Raw genomic sequence first — 17,621 nt, 5'->3', positions numbered from 1 at the left:
TTCCTTGAATAATTTGAAAAGGAAAGATTTTGTAAAATAACGATTCAATGATACCTTTGATTTTACGCATTAATTATAATTAGAAATGAAATTGCAATCAAATAAACGAAATATATGAATTGTATTTTGTTTTGTTATCGAATGTCGAAGTGAAATCAAGAATATAAAAAACTGGGCTGTTGTTAGCTTGAAATTCCAACTTGCCTGGCTGGATTAGCTGGATCGTTCCCACCCTCCACTATGAACGTGTACGTCTGTCCTCTTTCCACCGTGATTTCTGGGATGAGCAAATCGTTGATGTACCACGCGATACCCCAAGCAGGTTGTCCTATATATTTAATTATCAAGATATTATAATCGATCAACGATATAAATAATACGTAAATAAAATAAAAAAGATAGTAGGATAAAGGAAAGAAAAATTGTCAAAATTGATGGTGGATCAAGATCCCCGGTCGAAGAAGTTTTATAGGATAGGAGGAAAGTTACCTGTAATTCTCGTGTATCCCCTTTTCCCACCGGCAGGCCCGATCCTAGCACTGAACATAGTTTCGTTGGTGATTACGGCTACGGGCCAGGGTTTGATGTCAGACATGTCCGGGAGATTGTAGAGGGAATTTGTACACTCGTGCACATTTCTCGACGTAAAATCAATACGGATGTCCTCGGTCGTCTTGTCGAAGCTTTGATGAGCATTGGCTTCTCCTCTCAAATTCAGAGGTCCTATTGCAGCGATCACGCTCGTTTCTGTATTTGGGATCATTCTGTCCTTCACTGGCTCGTTCGTGCTCATCGGTCTCATATAAGTAACTGAAACATTTTTCACGAATGTTAAAATACGAGTGGTAAAAAACTTTAATGAAGAATTTGTTACTTATTTAGATAACCGATCAACTTTATTTGTAATCTTGCATTTACTCGATGAAACAAACGTCTCTCATGTATGCGCGATAATTTAATCTAAAATTTTGGATATCGTTATGAAAGACATTGGCGATCGATTGAGATGAAATTTGGTGTGATGCCATGAAGATAAACAAGTGAAGATCTAGGAAAAATTGGTGCAAAGAGGAATTTTATTTTTTATATGAACATATTTATGTTAGAATGTTCTTTATTCGAGAATACGGAAACAAATAATCGATTTTTAATTCCAGCACGATAAATAAACCGTTTGTAATTAAGAGTTTCTTAAGAAATTCTTGTTTCAAGTTAGAAATCAACGTATATTAAGCAGTTATACAATTTTCTTTCTAATCGATCATATCGCATAAATTTAATTGAAAAGCGATTATAATAAATTCTCGAAGAATCTCGAGAGATACAGAAAAGATTCATAATTTTAAAGATTAAAATCGATGCTCTTGCAGAAATTAGAAATCGATGAATCACTTTTTCAACAAGTCTTTACGTACATTTACAAGTAAACATGAAAAAATGTTTACCTGTCGTCACTCCGTTCTTTCGTTCTCCATGCACAAGAACAGCGTCGTTCTTCCCTCCAATCCTTTCGTCCGGACACACGCCCTTCCTCCCGTCACACTGCGCGTAATCCGACATATAATAGTCCTCGGCGATGAATTTATCGGTCCTGTTGTTGTAAGCGACCACCACCACATCGCCACCGATCATTTCTGACTTTCCCTCTCGGCCTGATAAACCGAACGCAACGTACTGGTCCTCCCTGATCCGGCCAGACACTCTGATCTGAATGTCGTCCCCTATCATCTCCCATTGCACTTGTACACGGCCCTCCAGCATTTCCTTGCAATTGGTCAGCTCGTGTTTGGACAGGGGCGGTGATGGTGTACTGCTTGTCTGGAAAAAATATTTGCAAATTTTTGCCCTCCTTTCTTCCCCCTTTCCTCTTTTTATGCGGTTGATCGCGTTATAACTAATTAAAAAACTGAATGATTGTCTCTGACGAACGTCGAAATCTGTTTGATAGACTCTACAGTTACTTACAGGATCGTACCACCAAGGCGGCTATCCCGATAAAAATACATTTCGTTAATGAAATGTCGTATCTAATTTGAGAAGTTTTTTTTTTTTTTAACACTTTAACCCCTTTCCTGCCAACGACGAAATATCTCGTCGAACAAAAATATCGCAAGATGCCATTGGACGAGATATCTCGCGCGCCTTTTCATTTCGGAACTCGGGATATCTCGTCTGTAGTAACGATAAAAGTCAATTTCACAGAGAGAGAGAGAGATCCACGGGCGAGATATCTCGTCCTTGGTAGCGAAAGGGTTAAGAGATGCATGAATACTACAAAATGGAATCTCGTTCGATCTTGAACATCGGTTTTCAGTTACCGTAATTTTGGTCTGTCCAAGAGCAGGCGGAACATCGAGGTCCTTGGGTATCAGTACATGCCCGAAGTTGTGCTTGTATTGCACGCACCATACCGACAACCAGTCGATGTCGTGCACCGTCAAGTTGCCCGGCAAAACGATTTCGATGTCCTCTCCTTGATAGCCCTTCAACGGTGCCAAACTGTAGAGGGGAAAAAATTTTTTTTTCTTTGCTCTCTGATTCTTCTCGTGAATTCAAAAACGGAAGAACCCACCTTTTCCTCTCGTTTGGCACTTTGATACCAAACGTGGTAGGCTCTGACCCGTTCCCGACCCAGAAGTAGGCGTCCGGCCCGGCACCATCGTAATGCAGATTCGGAATGTAAAAAGTTTTGCTATCTAGAATGGTGATGTTCCCGCTACGGAGACCGTGGGCCAGCCTCGAGAATTCTGGCAGCACCCTTGCCTTCGGCACTTTTAAATTTGCCGGGATGAACACGTCGCCGAAGTTCACCTACGATTGATTAAAAATTACGCCTTCGATCCTTTTTCGGATTATTATTGTTATTATTGGTTCGATTATAGAGAATTAAAAATGTCGAACACTGTCAACGGCGACGAATTTATCTTTCGTGGAAATTTCTATAGAATTGATACGATAGAAATATGATTATGATTACGGTACAGAGATTTGTAATTAATAATTAAAATTTGAGTAAAATGAAGTGATTATTATATTGTTGTAATCTTTTGTAAGTCGTTTCTCGCGATATTTTTTTCATTTAAGAATCAAAAAATATAAATTAATAATTGTAGTTGCAAAATATTAATGAGAATTTGAATATTTTCAATAATATTGTATGACAATATATATATATATATATATAATCGATTATCGAGAAAGAGTAAATTGATAAATTGATTAAACAAAACAAAATGAATTTTAATTATTTATTTAAATAAAAAATGCCAAGAGAAAAGTTGAAAGGAAAGGGAAAGGGAAGCTTGAAAAAATTATAAAACAAAATAAATTACGATCATGTTATTATATAATTGATATTCTTATAGCATAAATGTTAATTCTTTCATCAACGATTTAACACTGCTTCACGGTAAAAAATTCAAAGGTAAATTTCTTAAAGTTTGAAACACTCACACACACATATATATATATATTAGAAATTTTCTTAATTATTTTTATAGCAATTCTAAAAAAAAGATTCCTCAGATCAAAAAACAAAGGGAATATTTAATACCCTCCTATCTTCTCCTCTATCATCTCTTTTCTTTCTCTCCTCTTTAATATTTAATCAACTTTAAAATTTTTATACCAACATAATTTTTCCCAAGTCAACGTTTTGAGACAAAGTTTCACGAAGAAGTTGAACGGATCGAACGGTTCGATTTCCTCGTCGAAAGCGAAGGATAGAGCGAGATATACACAAATATATAAAGAGAGAGAGAGAGAGAGAGAGAGAGCAGTTTCCGGCATCGAACAGGAACCGTCTCATCAAGTTGTCTTTCAGAGGCCGCATATTTACACCCTGCCAGTCGAAAAAGTCGATCTATCATTCCTTACTCCCCTGAAGTTGAAGCTGACGTACCAATAGGGGTCTTGGTTTGGGATCGTTTATATTCCAAGTTCCGTCAAACGTCTGAATAAGTGAGACGGAGATGAGTGTAGAGGTGGAATAACGATAGGAAGGAAAAGAGAGGGGATGTGAAGGGGAGGCGAAAAAAAAAAAAAAAGATCTCAAGCGGGACCTCGTAAAATCCGAGAAACGGATTCCATCCCGTATACAGGGTGATCTACTTGCTTATCCTCGGGGGAACGTTTTATGGGAGAAAATTCAACGCTCGCGACGATTTCTCAACTCATTCCGTCCAACCCTGGACAAATCTATTTCGCGTGCACGATACAATATTACACGCTTCCTCTTTTCCAATCCCATTTTATCTTACGTCTTTCCTTTTTTCCTCCGTCTTCATTTCAAAGATTAATTTCATCGAGTAATTGAACAAGTTTTTTTTCTCGTTTTTTCGAAATGGAAAAAGGAAGAATATTCGAAAGAAAGGTTGTAAAAATTTAGTAAAATAATCGTTCTTCGTTGTTATTAGCTTAATAGAAAAAAGAAAAACAATTAAATATCGATTTTATCAAAATATTGAATATTCTGTTTCCAAGGATTGAATAAAAAGTTATAATCTTTTTTAGAAATGCTTTGTGTTTCATAATTCATTATAATTGAACATGCATAATAGATACGTAATTCTAAATATGATTCAACGATTGATTGCGATCGTTCGCAAGAAGAGCATTCCATCATGAAAGTAACAACACAATTTTCATGATCGATAATTTCAATCTTTTTATAAATTTAACTCAAATATATATTTCTAATTGAAATATTGAAAGATAATTTTTGGATGGGATTAACTGATGTAACCGTGTGTTATGTGTGTGATTGGCGTGGGCCGATTAACCAGTTCTATCGGTCCCTATTTTTCTATTGTCCTTTTTATCGACTTCTCGAAAAGTATGCCAAGAGTCGAAGATTGAAAAGTCGGTGAATATCTTCGACGTCTTCGATATTCCGCTCAAGGCTACTGTATACGTGGCCTGATTCCACCGTTTCGAGATGTTCTTTGGAACCAGACTTTTGTCTACAAAGGAATCGATACGTGCGATACCTTGAACTGACGATATGAGTTTTCCATATCAGGGTCGTACGATTCGTTAAATTATTTACTTTTCTCTCTCGATCAGGCCTTTCGAATCTCCGGTTCTCAACTTGGCCACGAAATTTTCCAAAGGAAGCCAATCTCCTTGTAACTTTTTTCCTTCCTTCAAAAAGGTTGATCCATTACGAGAAAGAAATTTCGAGAAATTAAAATTCGCCTTTTGATTTTTGACTTACAATCTAACGATTTATCATAATCTTATTCTTTACGATTCTTTTATACTTGTATAAAATTTTAATATTATACTTTTACATATTCATGTAATGTATGCACATATATAATATTTAATAACACTTATACATTAAAATGAATTAATATGATATTATTGATTTTTAAAATGTAACGAGTTCTAGTTATTCGAGTTATTCAACTTTGCAAACTATTATAATGTATATTAAACTGAATATACTTATAAATAATTTAGGCAAATAATAAATCGATCAGATTAAAAAGTCAAACAAATATCGCGTAATGTATGAAACTGTTCGGATATTTGGCAAATCTGTTTCAAGAATTAATCGCGGCGAAGGGAAAAAAGGGAAAAAATCAATTCTCTATTCAAAAGACTCGAGTCAACGCCGAGGATAGATTAATAATTTTCCGCCTTGGCCGGTGGCTGAAGAGAAAACTTCTTCATTAACCGGCCGTTTCAACATCGCGAAGAGATGGCGTCCCTTTCAGAAATTAATCATCCGCGGATGTACACGCCTTTTCGAACCTTGTTCGAATCGACAAATTAACGCATAGCACTTTTATTTCTAAATCTTTCTACGTCTCTCGAGATGTTCGAACGAAGTCAATTAGAAACAAAATGGATTCCTCAAACTTTCCCTCATCTTTGTCGCCCGGCCGTTTTCGATCCTCGGAAAATAGAGTGGCCTCCCTTTGAGTCCTCACTTCGTCGAATGCTAATACCGTCGTTAATAATAATGATTATCAGCCAAGCCCGGCCGACGTTTCCCTTCACGGAGGGATGGAGTTTGAAATTTGCACGCGCATTAATCCCATTTCGTTTAAGGGCTCGTCAATCATATCCACCCTTGGCGAGTGTAGCCCGAATATACACACGAACGTGAGAGAGAGAGAGAGAGAGAGAGATGTTAGATACCAATGAACTCGGGCTTAATGGTGTTTTGAGTGGGCACGATCTGCTCAAAATTGGTCCTTGCGCGAGGGTTGGTCCACCCGATAGTTTCCACGTTTTCGAAGACGAATAAATTAATTTCTCGATTAACTCGGGTATCTTCAAGTACGTAACACTTGATTTCGTATTGTTTAAATTGCGGAAAAACAGGGAGAATAATATTGAAGGGGGGGGGGGGGGAAGAAAAAGAAAATTTGGTATACAATTAATTACGTTGTAATATCGTGAAATCGTGGGTTGCTACGTTGGGGAGTAATCAAATTTGACGGGGAGCCACGTGTCTCGATAGTTCAATCTGAACTCTTGACATTAAATAGCCGGTTTATCGGATGAATACTTTTTCATTTGCGTTTCGTGGAATCGCCCACGCGATGTTTCTTGAAATATTACGCTTTATTGCAATATTCCGGTTATTATTGGATTTCGTTTATATTTTTTTGCACGAATAACCTATCTTTGCTCATTTTTTTCCAAGATCTAACGCAAGATCTGGCCGATCTTATTCCATAGTTTCTTACGTAGTTGAACTGTTCACTTTAGAAATGTATAATTTTTAACCCTTTTTTTTTCTGATCTTTGAACAAACTTTCGATATGTTGATTATGTTTCTTTGTGTTTCTTCTCGATTACCGATCTTTTGGGACAAATTTTCTTTTGCCAATGAATGAAATATCATATAATAGTAATTGATTAAAGATTTTTTTAATCAATTTTGGTTTAATATGGAAATATTATATACAGTAGATTTCTCGTCAAATTGTAATGATTGCTTCAGTTAAAAAATAATTTTTGAATGTCGATGTTCTTCTTGAATAATTCGAAGAAATTTTTCACGCGGACTCGATTTAATTTTTTTCTATACGTGCTAAGAATTCAACTCCATAGATGAAATGTTCTCTTAAAAGAGATTGGTGATTCTTAGAGTAAATTAATCTGTGATGGATATTCATTTAACCAGGAATATTATTTGATTTATGACTACATTATTCACTTTAATACAATTTTAATATAATTCATTTTAATCTTTTGCAGGCGACTCATCTGACTTTGATTCCCGACAGATGGACATTTTTCTATATGAAATATGGAAATTATGAATTTAAACACTTAAATATTTAGGATAAAGAAGAGTATGTTTATATTTTTTTATGGAAATTTTATTATTAGTAATTATTGAGCATCGTGTATATTATTAATTTAATTTAATTTAATTTAATTCCGCTTAATTATAACTTTGATGCCGTTGATGCCGATGATATTCGTTTGCAAAGAGTATATAAATATAACTTTGATATGTATTGGATTTGTCAATTTAACCTTTTTTTCTTTTTTTGCAAAAATAAATCAACATAATTTCCATTAAAATTCATTTATATCCATAAAATGAATGGACACAAAATAAGTGAAATATGATATTTTTCAAAATATTTAATCAATATACTACTTGGTATTATTCAATAATAATAAATACAACAAATACTTGCAAGTTTAAATTTGTTAAGTATAATTCAATTAACAAATTAATTCCGCATATATAAAACAAGAAATGCATTACGTATCGATATTTCCAAACATTAATTTATTAATCTCTCTACAATGCGTTCAAAAAAAGATGAAATTTTCGAGACTCAGAAAGTTCGAGTAAAACCGTTCGATAGACCATTTCGATAGATTCGTTGCAGGGAAAAGGACACCAGCAGTTTATAAATCGGGATACGATGATCACGAGGGTCCCCATCAATTCGATACCTTTGATCTGATCGTTATAGGCCGGTCCAAGTTTTATACGGGGGTTAGTGCAGCCCCTAATAGACTATTTATCTCGTAAGCCCGGATTTAGATTCGAATCGGGTTCTATTATGCAAGATCCTTAAGTCTGTGTATGCGTCATACACGCATCCGTGTACAAACCTCTCAACCGTAATAACCGTCTTCCACGTGACGTGAAAAAACCGTAAAAAAAAAGAATATCAATGCTAATATTTTACGTTTGCAAAAAGTTCATTCAAAAAAAAAAAAAAAGTTTAAAAACTCGAGACATTCGTAAATATTCGAAAATTTCAATTGTACCCTCATTTCGAAAGTAAACGATCTTTGCAAGATTGTGTAATAATATTTTCGCAGGTAAATCTATTTGTTTTAGAAAAAAAAAAAAAAAGAAAGAAAAAAAAGACGTGATCGAGTCTCCGTTCAGTTGATTTGGATTAAGATCCGCATCGTACCACCCCATGAACACAATTCACGGGGGCGGTCCCCGTGGACGGAGGGGGTATACGATACGGCCGATGCTGATATACTCGTTATAGCCCAGGCGGGGGCTCGAACAGTCGATATTCAATCAAATAAATCCCCCTAACAAACTGGAGAGTCAGAGATAGCATCAAGAAACAATTCCGGAGAAAGAGACGCGACTATGCAACCAAGGACAAACGGATCTAATACTTCTTGCTGGAAAAATATCTTTGTGTCTTTTTTCCTTTGCTTTCCCTCTCTCGTATTTTTCGTAACCTTCAGAAGCAATTTTTTTTTTAATCTTGTTAAAAATCTATCGATCATTTGAATTTCGCTTATATGAATAATCGCGTTTTTCAAACACAGAAGTGCTTTTTATAATGTATTTTTTTTTTTTTACAAAATAAGCATTCGTATATTATTTTTTACAAAATAAAATTACTTATCCGAATAATATAACTGATTATTTGGGAAAATATAAATTCGGATATTACGAAATAAGAATACGTAGAATCAGAAAAATTGGTTCTAATTTTTCTCCCTTCTGCCATTTCACTCTTATTACTCTAATTATTCGCTATAATGCACGAGATATTAATAATCACAAAGAGAAAATGGAACGGATGATTCATCTGGATCTAAAGGACAGGTCATAATTGTATATTATTTTTAACACCTTATCAGCCCCGTATCGTCACCAGTCAGGCACACGTTCCCCTTCACATTGGACACCCCCTGTTGCGAGGCGTACGTTCTTACGGAAATTGAGACATCGAGCCTTGTTAGGCTCGATACCAACATCCCTTATGTTCTCCATCAAACAAGACCAAACCCACATTACGTTGCAGCTTACTGCTACCGAGCCAGGAATTCTAGTCTTCCGTGATTATCGTTCAAGGTTGTCTCTTGACAACAGACGATTAAATTGATAACGCAGTTATCGTCTGCGCTGGAAACCTCCTGTTCAACCGTTTCGCTAATCGAAAATCGAGCGTCACTTATTTTCTGTATCGAAAATGTATCATCTTCGATACAAAAGAATCAGAATGAATAAACATTTAATTGGAGATCTTATAATATATCTATAAATATGATACTTTTTGTATACTTGTATTACCATTCTATCGATATGATTCCATTAATTCATTAAATATTGTATTTGCAAAATTTTGATGCATAAATATTTTTTTAGAGAAAGCGAATGGAATTTTAAAATACGATATTCTAAAGAAAATACTTCGTAAAAATAGGATCGTTTGGAAAGAAGAAAAGATCAGCTCGATCGACGATGTATCTCGATCGCGTTTTCGCTGAAAATTCCAAGCAATTCGGTCGAACCTTGGAAATCGGGCTCAAAAAGGACTCGTTTTCGGCGCCCGTTGGACTTTAAGTAGGTGATAAATTAAAAGAGCCACCCTCCTCGTAATTCCTCTATATCTTAGCCGGCGGATTTAATGGAACTTTTTTTTAACCGAAACTTTATACTAACCGGAGGATAAGCTCCCGTTAAATACCCGTTCCACCGGTCTAATTACACGGATTTCTCGCGTCACTTCCAACTTCTTTCCAACGCCGCACCGCCTCGGGATTGATATCCACTCCACGTTTACCAACGAGTATAATCAACATTGCTTCTCCAATTCTCTTCTTCCTCTCCTCTTTTCCTCTCTTTTTTTTTTTTTTTTTTTTTTTAACGTGCAAAAAAAGACTGGCGGTCGACGTTCACTCTTCCGCCTTCTTCGAAACTCTTCGGAAATTTAATTACACCTCCTCCGTGGGTTATCAGAAAGTGGCTGGTCGCGTGATTTCTGAATAGGAGCGAGCAATTGCCAAGGTATACAAGCGTCACCGGCGGAGCAACATCAGCATCCTCCCTATCCTCCACTGGAATGACGAAACTTTCCCGGCAGCAGGAGGACCACCACCGGTGGGCGGTCCTCCGGAATACCTGGAACTTTCGCAAGCTCCCGTCCAATCGGCGTGTCGGCGAGCGAGAAAGATGTATATAGAGGGGAAGCGGATGACAGAGGGTGCGAAAGAGAGATCGGTCAGAAAGAGAGAGAGAGAGAGGCCGCGGGATGAATGAGTGGGGAAAGGGAGGGAAGAGAGAGAGAGAGAGGAAGGGGAGAAGGAAGACGGTGCGGTGGGTGGAGAAGACGAGAGAGAGGTTGAAAGTTATTAAAGGAAGAAAAGCGAGAAGAAAATTATTAAGAAGAAAGAGAGGAGAGGAGAGTGAAAGAGAAACGAGGTAAGAGAGAGAGAGAGAGAGAGAGAGAGAGAGAGAGAGAGTTCTTGGCTTGGCTCGAAAACTCGAAAAATGTTTTAACTTTTGTTGAAGCACGTTGGTGGTCAGACGCGGAGATACTAACTTCGTTCCACTTCGCCTCGTTCGCATTCATTTTGTTTCTCCCGTTTTCACCAACCCGCGCTCTCCTTCCGCACCATCGCCAGCCAACCACTCTGCCCAGTATTTCATTTCCCCGTCTACTCGTGTGTACTCGACCACTTATGTGTATCCGAATGCTGCCTGCGCAGCTACTATGTGTTCATATTCACCGAGGAAATGCACGCTCGACCATCCCCCTCCTCCCCCAAAGCCGACAGAGGGAGGGGGGGGGGGGGGTTACTTAGACAGTGGAAAAGTCCGGTCGGGTGTTTCGTGTTAATTTTGCTTAACAGTTTCTCGAGTTTCTTTTTTTTTTAAACTCGCGATTCTCCCTCCCCCCTCCCCCATCCTCGTTAATATACTCTATCTCTATGATGTATCTGTGGTTTGCGGAGGGGGGGAGGTAGAAGGCGAAGTTGGTCGATTAACGGGTCGCGGTGTTAAAAATTCGATGGCGTACGTTCGTTTTTTTCAGAGCTCAGGAAGGGTAATTTTATAGTTCTGGCGAGGTTCCAGCGGCGCTTGCCACACCGTATATGCCGTGTGTGTGTGTGTGTGTGTGTGTATGGCCTTATATGCGCGGTTGCAACACCCTCGTGCACCTGATGCACCCGTTGCGGCTGCTTTGAAATGTGTGCGAAGCTTTGGGGTGGCTTCAAAATGGCGTCCTGTTACGGTACACACCACGATCCGCGATGAGTTACGCGATTAAATACGAGTTTTTCTTCTCTAAAAAATGGTAGCGACCTCTCGTTGTAAATGTGGAAAATATTCGTTGTGGTGATTCCTCGTATTATTCACATATACGGAGTGTTTCGAACGCTTTTGGCCAAATTGCAGAAACGTAATCGACGGGTAAAAGAAGTAAGGGAAAAACCTGTTTTACAGAGTTTTGGATTTTGGAAATTGGATTCAACTACGTGAATCGAAAATATGACATAAAATTTTATTAGTCTGAAGCTTCGATTCGAAAAAATCATTTTGAAAATTGTCCAAGTGGTAAGATAAATTTGATTCATTCTTGGCTGGATAAATAATCGATTTCTTTTTTATTTAAATAATACTCGTTTTCCATAAAATCGAATTTGAAAATTCGTTGAGTCAATTATCTTGTGTATAGAATATCTCTTCTCTTGACAATAATCCACTCGTGTTCAAATTCGTGAATTAGTCAAAATTCATTTTGAAAAATATTTCACTTGATTACTTTATTTGATTTTCTCGATAAACTAAGCTTCAAACGAAAAAAAATATATTTTTACTCACTTTTGATTATATAAAATTATCTCTCTTTTCCTCGTTGCTCTCATTTTTATCAGATAATAAAAACAAATGTTTGTAAAGTTTGTAAAAATTTCAATATTTAAAATTATAGACACATATATGAATATAGTAATGAATTAGAGAATACGAAATTTTATTTCAAAATGAAAATTTAAATATTTCAAGCAATTTTCATAAATTTTAAGAAACAACATAGAAATAAAAAATAAAACTCTTTATATTCTATTGTAATTATAAAAAAACGCGTTTTTAGACAAATTCTATATAAAATTTTTTTTTTTTCTATTTTCCATTCCATAAACTGTTCTTTATCCTCCTACTTTTATAATTACAATGGAAGATATAAAATATAAAATATCTTGTACATTATTAAATAGAATAGAAGATTGTTATGATTGATTGTTTTAATCTGGAGGGGGGGGGGGAGTGCTTCTCATAATTACAACTGTGAAAGAGAGAGAGAGAGAGAGAGAGAGAGAGAGAGAGAGAGAGAGAATAAGAAATCAGAATGGAATTTATTCAACTCTTTTAATCCCTTTGATATCGTTTACCGCTTTTTATCAATCAGCATCGATAGTCCACTTTTAAAAACGAGGATTAACAAAAAAGCTTTTCACCCCCCCTCCCCCCCCATTTCTGCCGTTGGAAAAATCCTTGTTAGCTATGCCGCGGCATTGTCCCTTTAAAATTCAAAGAGTCGTCGCTTCTTTTCCAAGCCTCGATCGAAAGTATTTTCGATCTCGTCAAAAGCGGGATACCTCCTCCCGAAGTCTGAGCGTTAGCCATCGGCCAACGCTCATTCTCAAAATGGCGGCTCTTTGAAGCCGAAGTGGAAGACGTGGTTCTCGAGACGTAACGAGGGGGGTAATGACCATTCGTAATCACCGAAACTATCGAGAAAAAAATGGAGAAGGAAGAAGAGGAAAAAGAAAAGGAAGAGAAAAGAAAACGAAAAAAGAAACGGCGAAAGGAAAGAAATTGCGACGATAAGAAAATTGCGGGGAACAATGGGTGAGAATGAAGGAATTGAGGTTCACAGAGGGACAAATCTGTGAATGGGAATGAAAACTAACGACGAAACTAAATAATTTTTCCAAAAAAAAAAAAAAAAAAAAAAAAAAAAAGGGTAAAAAGAAGAAGAAGAAACGAGGAGGAGGGGTGGGGGAAGGTCTTTGCAGATAGAGCGGTATAAAGGGAGGAAGCGGAAGCGAGCGCGAGAATAGAGAGGCGACGAGGATGGAGAGGCAAGAATTTTGGAGGGAACGAGGACAGAGAAAGGTTAGACTTAGGATAGAAGTGAAGAGGGAGAGAGGGAGGAGGAGGAGAGAGGGCAGAAGGGTGGGAAGATAGAGACGAAGAGAAAGGGGAGAGTATCGTCTGCTAGCAGCCGGCAGCCAGTCAGCCAGCCCCGGCCAACATCGACCCGGCGTGCCGCTCTCTGCCCATGCGCAACAATTTTACCCAGGACTAGTGATGGGCCCGATCCAATTCACAACTTACAACTTTTTACAAAACAATAACTCGACGAGTTTAAAAATGGTTTCGTGAATGGACTCGGGCCGGTCCAGCATTACCATAATTTAATCACCAAGCTCAGCCAGTCAGGCAGAATATAGAATTTTAACGAGTGGTTGATGTATCGTTAATGAAGAAACAAGTGGGAAATAATCCTTAAGGAAAAAAAAAAAAAAAAAAGAAATTTTAGTTTACTCTGGTGGTTAAATTCGAATTTTTTTTTTTTTTTCAACTATTCTCACGAATGAAATTTAAACGGAACATTTTTTGCTCTTTCTTTTTTTACGTTGCTGTTTCTCCGCATTTTTTTCAACGAACTTCATAAGTGGAATTTTTCGAGTTTAATAGAAACAAGTTGTTCTATCTTCGTTTTTTCCTGTTTTAATCTCTAAGAGCGAATGCGATTAAAAGTAAGCATCAAAATATTTTGATCGTTTCACGGGAGAAAATCGGGAAATGTATCGTCTCGAATGTTTACGAATATTTTTTTGTTTGTTCTTCTTCTTCTTTTTTCTTTTTTTTTTTTTTTGCACCATCAACGATCGTGTCAGCTATAAAATATTTGGAGACGATATTACCGGTTTCCGATCGACGATTAGCGTCGACCGGCTGGAAAGAGCGAAACGGGAATGCCATGGAGTGTTTTCCGAGAAGTCCTTCAACGTGACTGGAAATCATTCGCCGCTCCGGCACAATAAATACTGTCAATGCAAACGATTTATATGAGAGCTTTCGCTCATGTTTTCGCCTTTCTGTTCCGCACACGTTTTTTCCCTCGCGAAGACCGCGTAATCTATGACGATATTTTTTTTAAAATAAACGCATACGCACATTGAAAATATTCGTCATGGACGTGTAACATAGGAAAATGTTAATGAGAATTCTATTTTGGAAAGGAAAGACAAGTCGTCGTCGTGTTTAGAATCCGTTTGAAACGGTTATTAATTGACATTCTCTAGGATCGTCCACTTGGTGCCACGAGCAGTCGTACTTCGTCATCCCACCCCGAAAACTATAAGGCGTTTAATTAACTCCTGTGTTCGGGGAAAGAGACGGAGGATTCAAATGCAAATGCCGTGACACGCCCACAGGACGACCCTTTCTTCTTCCGGTTAAAACACAACCATCGCCGAAAACCGGTGGTTCGAGCGATACCCTAGCTCATATAATTTAAATGCGCCGCCGAGATATAATTTGTCGTTTAGGGGATATATCGAATTGATTAAACGACGCTTCGATATCTCTTTTTCCTTCGAGCTAAAAAACATATATTTACTTAATTATAATAACGAATGCTTTAAGAAACGAACAATAAAGGAAATAAAAGTTAAAATTAAAACTAAAAAATACGAATTGTTTTTCTAATGTGCGCACGAGATTCAAAGATAAAGCAATCCCATCTTTAAGCATTTCTGGCTGATTCTCGCGTGCCGCAGTGGTTCATGTCGTTCAACGGTCAGACGGAAGATAACATTCTGGACGATACGTGGAGCAGATTTCTTGCGATTTATTTCCTTTCGATTCTTTTGATCGTACGTCTACCGTTTTATCAAATAATGGCTTATTGGATATCACGAGAACTTATATCTTCGATATAGCGAAAGTTGGACAACCGATTGGAAATCGGAGACAAGCACTCACAGAGTAATAAAATCGATCCTTAATTCGGCTCGCAATTCGATCAGGGTTTTATATTTTATCAAATGTATAAGAAGAGAGTAATGAAAGAAAAAGAGAGTCGAGAGATAAATATAATATAACATGTATTTTCTTTCTTTTTTTTTTTTTTTTTCGAGAATAATTTTATTCTATCGTATTTGACATAATTAATTTATATATATATATGCTGTTATTTCATAAATTTATTCAACTTTTACTGTATATTTTAATGAACAAACAATGGATAAAATATTCCATGACACAATATCGTTTATAGGACACCACAGTTGATATATTTCGCGACACAATATCGTTCGTGCAATGCCAGTCGAGATATTTCGTGACGCAATATTATTCGTACGATGTCACGGACGAGATATCTCGTTTTTTTATATATATATATATATATTTTATGTTAGCCTTCGATGAACAACATTCGAATTCATGAGATACACCTCATTCATAGCAAATAAAAATGACCGATTTTCTTTCTATGTTATCTCACGAAATTCATCCATCTTAAAAAAAAATTTACGTGCATCTCTTTGATTGATTTTAAAACGATATTAAATACTTTTGCCCTTTCTCAAACGAAATTATATTTCAAGAAACGAAAGCAGTATTAATATTTCGAAGAATGATTTAACCCATTAATAATCTTACTTACAATATCTAACACGATGAAACTATCGTTTCTCTTCGACACAATTTATCAATTGAACTTTCCTAAGATATATAAAATTCATATATATTCGATCGTATAAGTAGTTGCGAAACGATTAGAGAAAGAATCTCATTCTGTCAGAAGTAATAAGAAAATAGAAATAATATATCGAAGAATAAGAATGAAAAGGAAATATCGAGATGAAAGACCGATCAACGGTTTGAACCGTTTTGGATTCCTCGAGGAAGCCTCGCGGATAAAATCCCGAGAATCAAAGGCTTCCCCCAATCGCGTGTAAAAGTGGTGGGACCGTTTTGGACGTTGGTCGGCAAAGGGAGAAAAAAAAAAAAAAAAAAATTGCTAAATCCTATCTGAATCAGTGGTCCATTGAACGGTGGTTTGATATCGAGCAAGGATATCTCCAGGAGTTCTTTTGAAAAGGAACCCAACCGCCTCTGCGATGTATCCGCACCGAAGGGGGAAAGGAAAAGCGGAACAAGAAGAAGGCTTATTCCGACAATACATCCTTCCACGTATCGCGAGGGTATGCCGACTGATAGACAGCTCCTGTCTACCAGATATCCAAGCAAAACCTACATCTACCCCTGCTGTTGTACGTATCGGTCACCTCCCCCCTCGTCGTCTCGAATCTTCAGCGAATCACGAATAGATGGAAGAACGGCATATCGGAGGGAAACAAGAGCCCTTCTGGGGATCGTCGAGATTTTCCATCGTATTGAAAAGAGCACGGTGGCGAGGTTCGTTTACACCTTTTCGCTGTGCGCATGATCATTGGAAAAGCTGCTACTTTTAGGATGTTATTGTAATTTCGTTAAATTATATTTTAATGTTGAATGAAAAAAAAAAAAAAAGAATCTTTTCTCGATCTTTCAGATCATAATCTTTAAAGAAACGTTGATTTTTAAATTTTGTCTTTATTCGTATCAGATCAATCGTAATATTTCTTCATCCGAAATTACTCTTAACTTTTAACTAACTATTCTTTAACTTTAGCATGGAAAAAAATAACGAAAATAATAATTTTCAAATTCAGTTTTTTCTTAGAATTTTTTCTTAGAAATTATAAATTTATCTATTCCATAGTTAGAAAACGTATTATTATTACTAAACCTGAATCGATTTAAAATAATTGTAACTATTCCTGATCCAAATGATTTTATTTTCATATAATAAATTACTAAACAATAAGAAATTAATCCTAATCCATCTCAACCTAAAATAATTGATAATATATCAGGTTATTATTAAGAATTAATAAATATATAGAGGCCAGAAATAAAATTATTAAATAAAAAAATCGATTTATTATTAATTCTTTCAAACCTATATATCTAATTCTAAATAATAATTATTGAAAAAATATTTCTTACTAAAAAAATTAATATTAATGATTTATAATCAATTAAAATATAAAAATTACGTCTAAGAAAAAATGTATCGATTAAATTCACACCTCAACGATTTATATATATATATGCATCCTTGTTACATAATATCGAAATCACGAATAGAAAAGTATTTTCCCTATAATATTCCTTTCCATCCCACGTATATGCACATTTTCTTTCTCTGTGAATAACAAAAAAAAAAAAAAAAAAAGAATAATCTCTCGAAATCGAATGTTTCCACGGTTACAGAGAAAGCGTGCACCCTCGAAAACCGCATTCCAAGCTGTGC

At 36.4% G+C, this 17,621-nt stretch overlaps 1 protein-coding gene across 3 annotated transcripts in view; it reads right to left on the bottom strand.

The window, feature by feature from the left end:
* LOC100870004 (protein Skeletor, isoforms B/C) overlaps nucleotides 1-17,621 on the bottom strand; it is a 58,776-nt gene that overhangs the window by 851 nt on the left and 40,304 nt on the right. For all 3 annotated transcript variants that reach the window (XM_086916677.1, XM_012492598.3, XM_086916676.1), the window contains 5 exons: nucleotides 2,573-2,811; nucleotides 2,319-2,499; nucleotides 1,446-1,818; nucleotides 490-810; nucleotides 205-328 (listed from right to left, as the gene is read on the bottom strand). In XM_086916677.1, the coding sequence (XP_086772803.1) occupies nucleotides 205-328; nucleotides 490-810; nucleotides 1,446-1,818; nucleotides 2,319-2,499; nucleotides 2,573-2,811 (1,238 nt within the window). The remainder of the gene's footprint in view (nucleotides 1-204; nucleotides 329-489; nucleotides 811-1,445; nucleotides 1,819-2,318; nucleotides 2,500-2,572; nucleotides 2,812-17,621) is intronic.

The sequence above is a fragment of the Apis florea genome, unplaced genomic scaffold, assembly GCF_048593485.1.
Source record: "Apis florea isolate Af1SG1 unplaced genomic scaffold, ASM4859348v1 contig_3803_pilon, whole genome shotgun sequence".
NCBI classification, from domain to species: Eukaryota; Metazoa; Arthropoda; class Insecta; order Hymenoptera; family Apidae; genus Apis; species Apis florea.
This window is presented reverse-complemented; position numbering and strand designations above follow the sequence as displayed.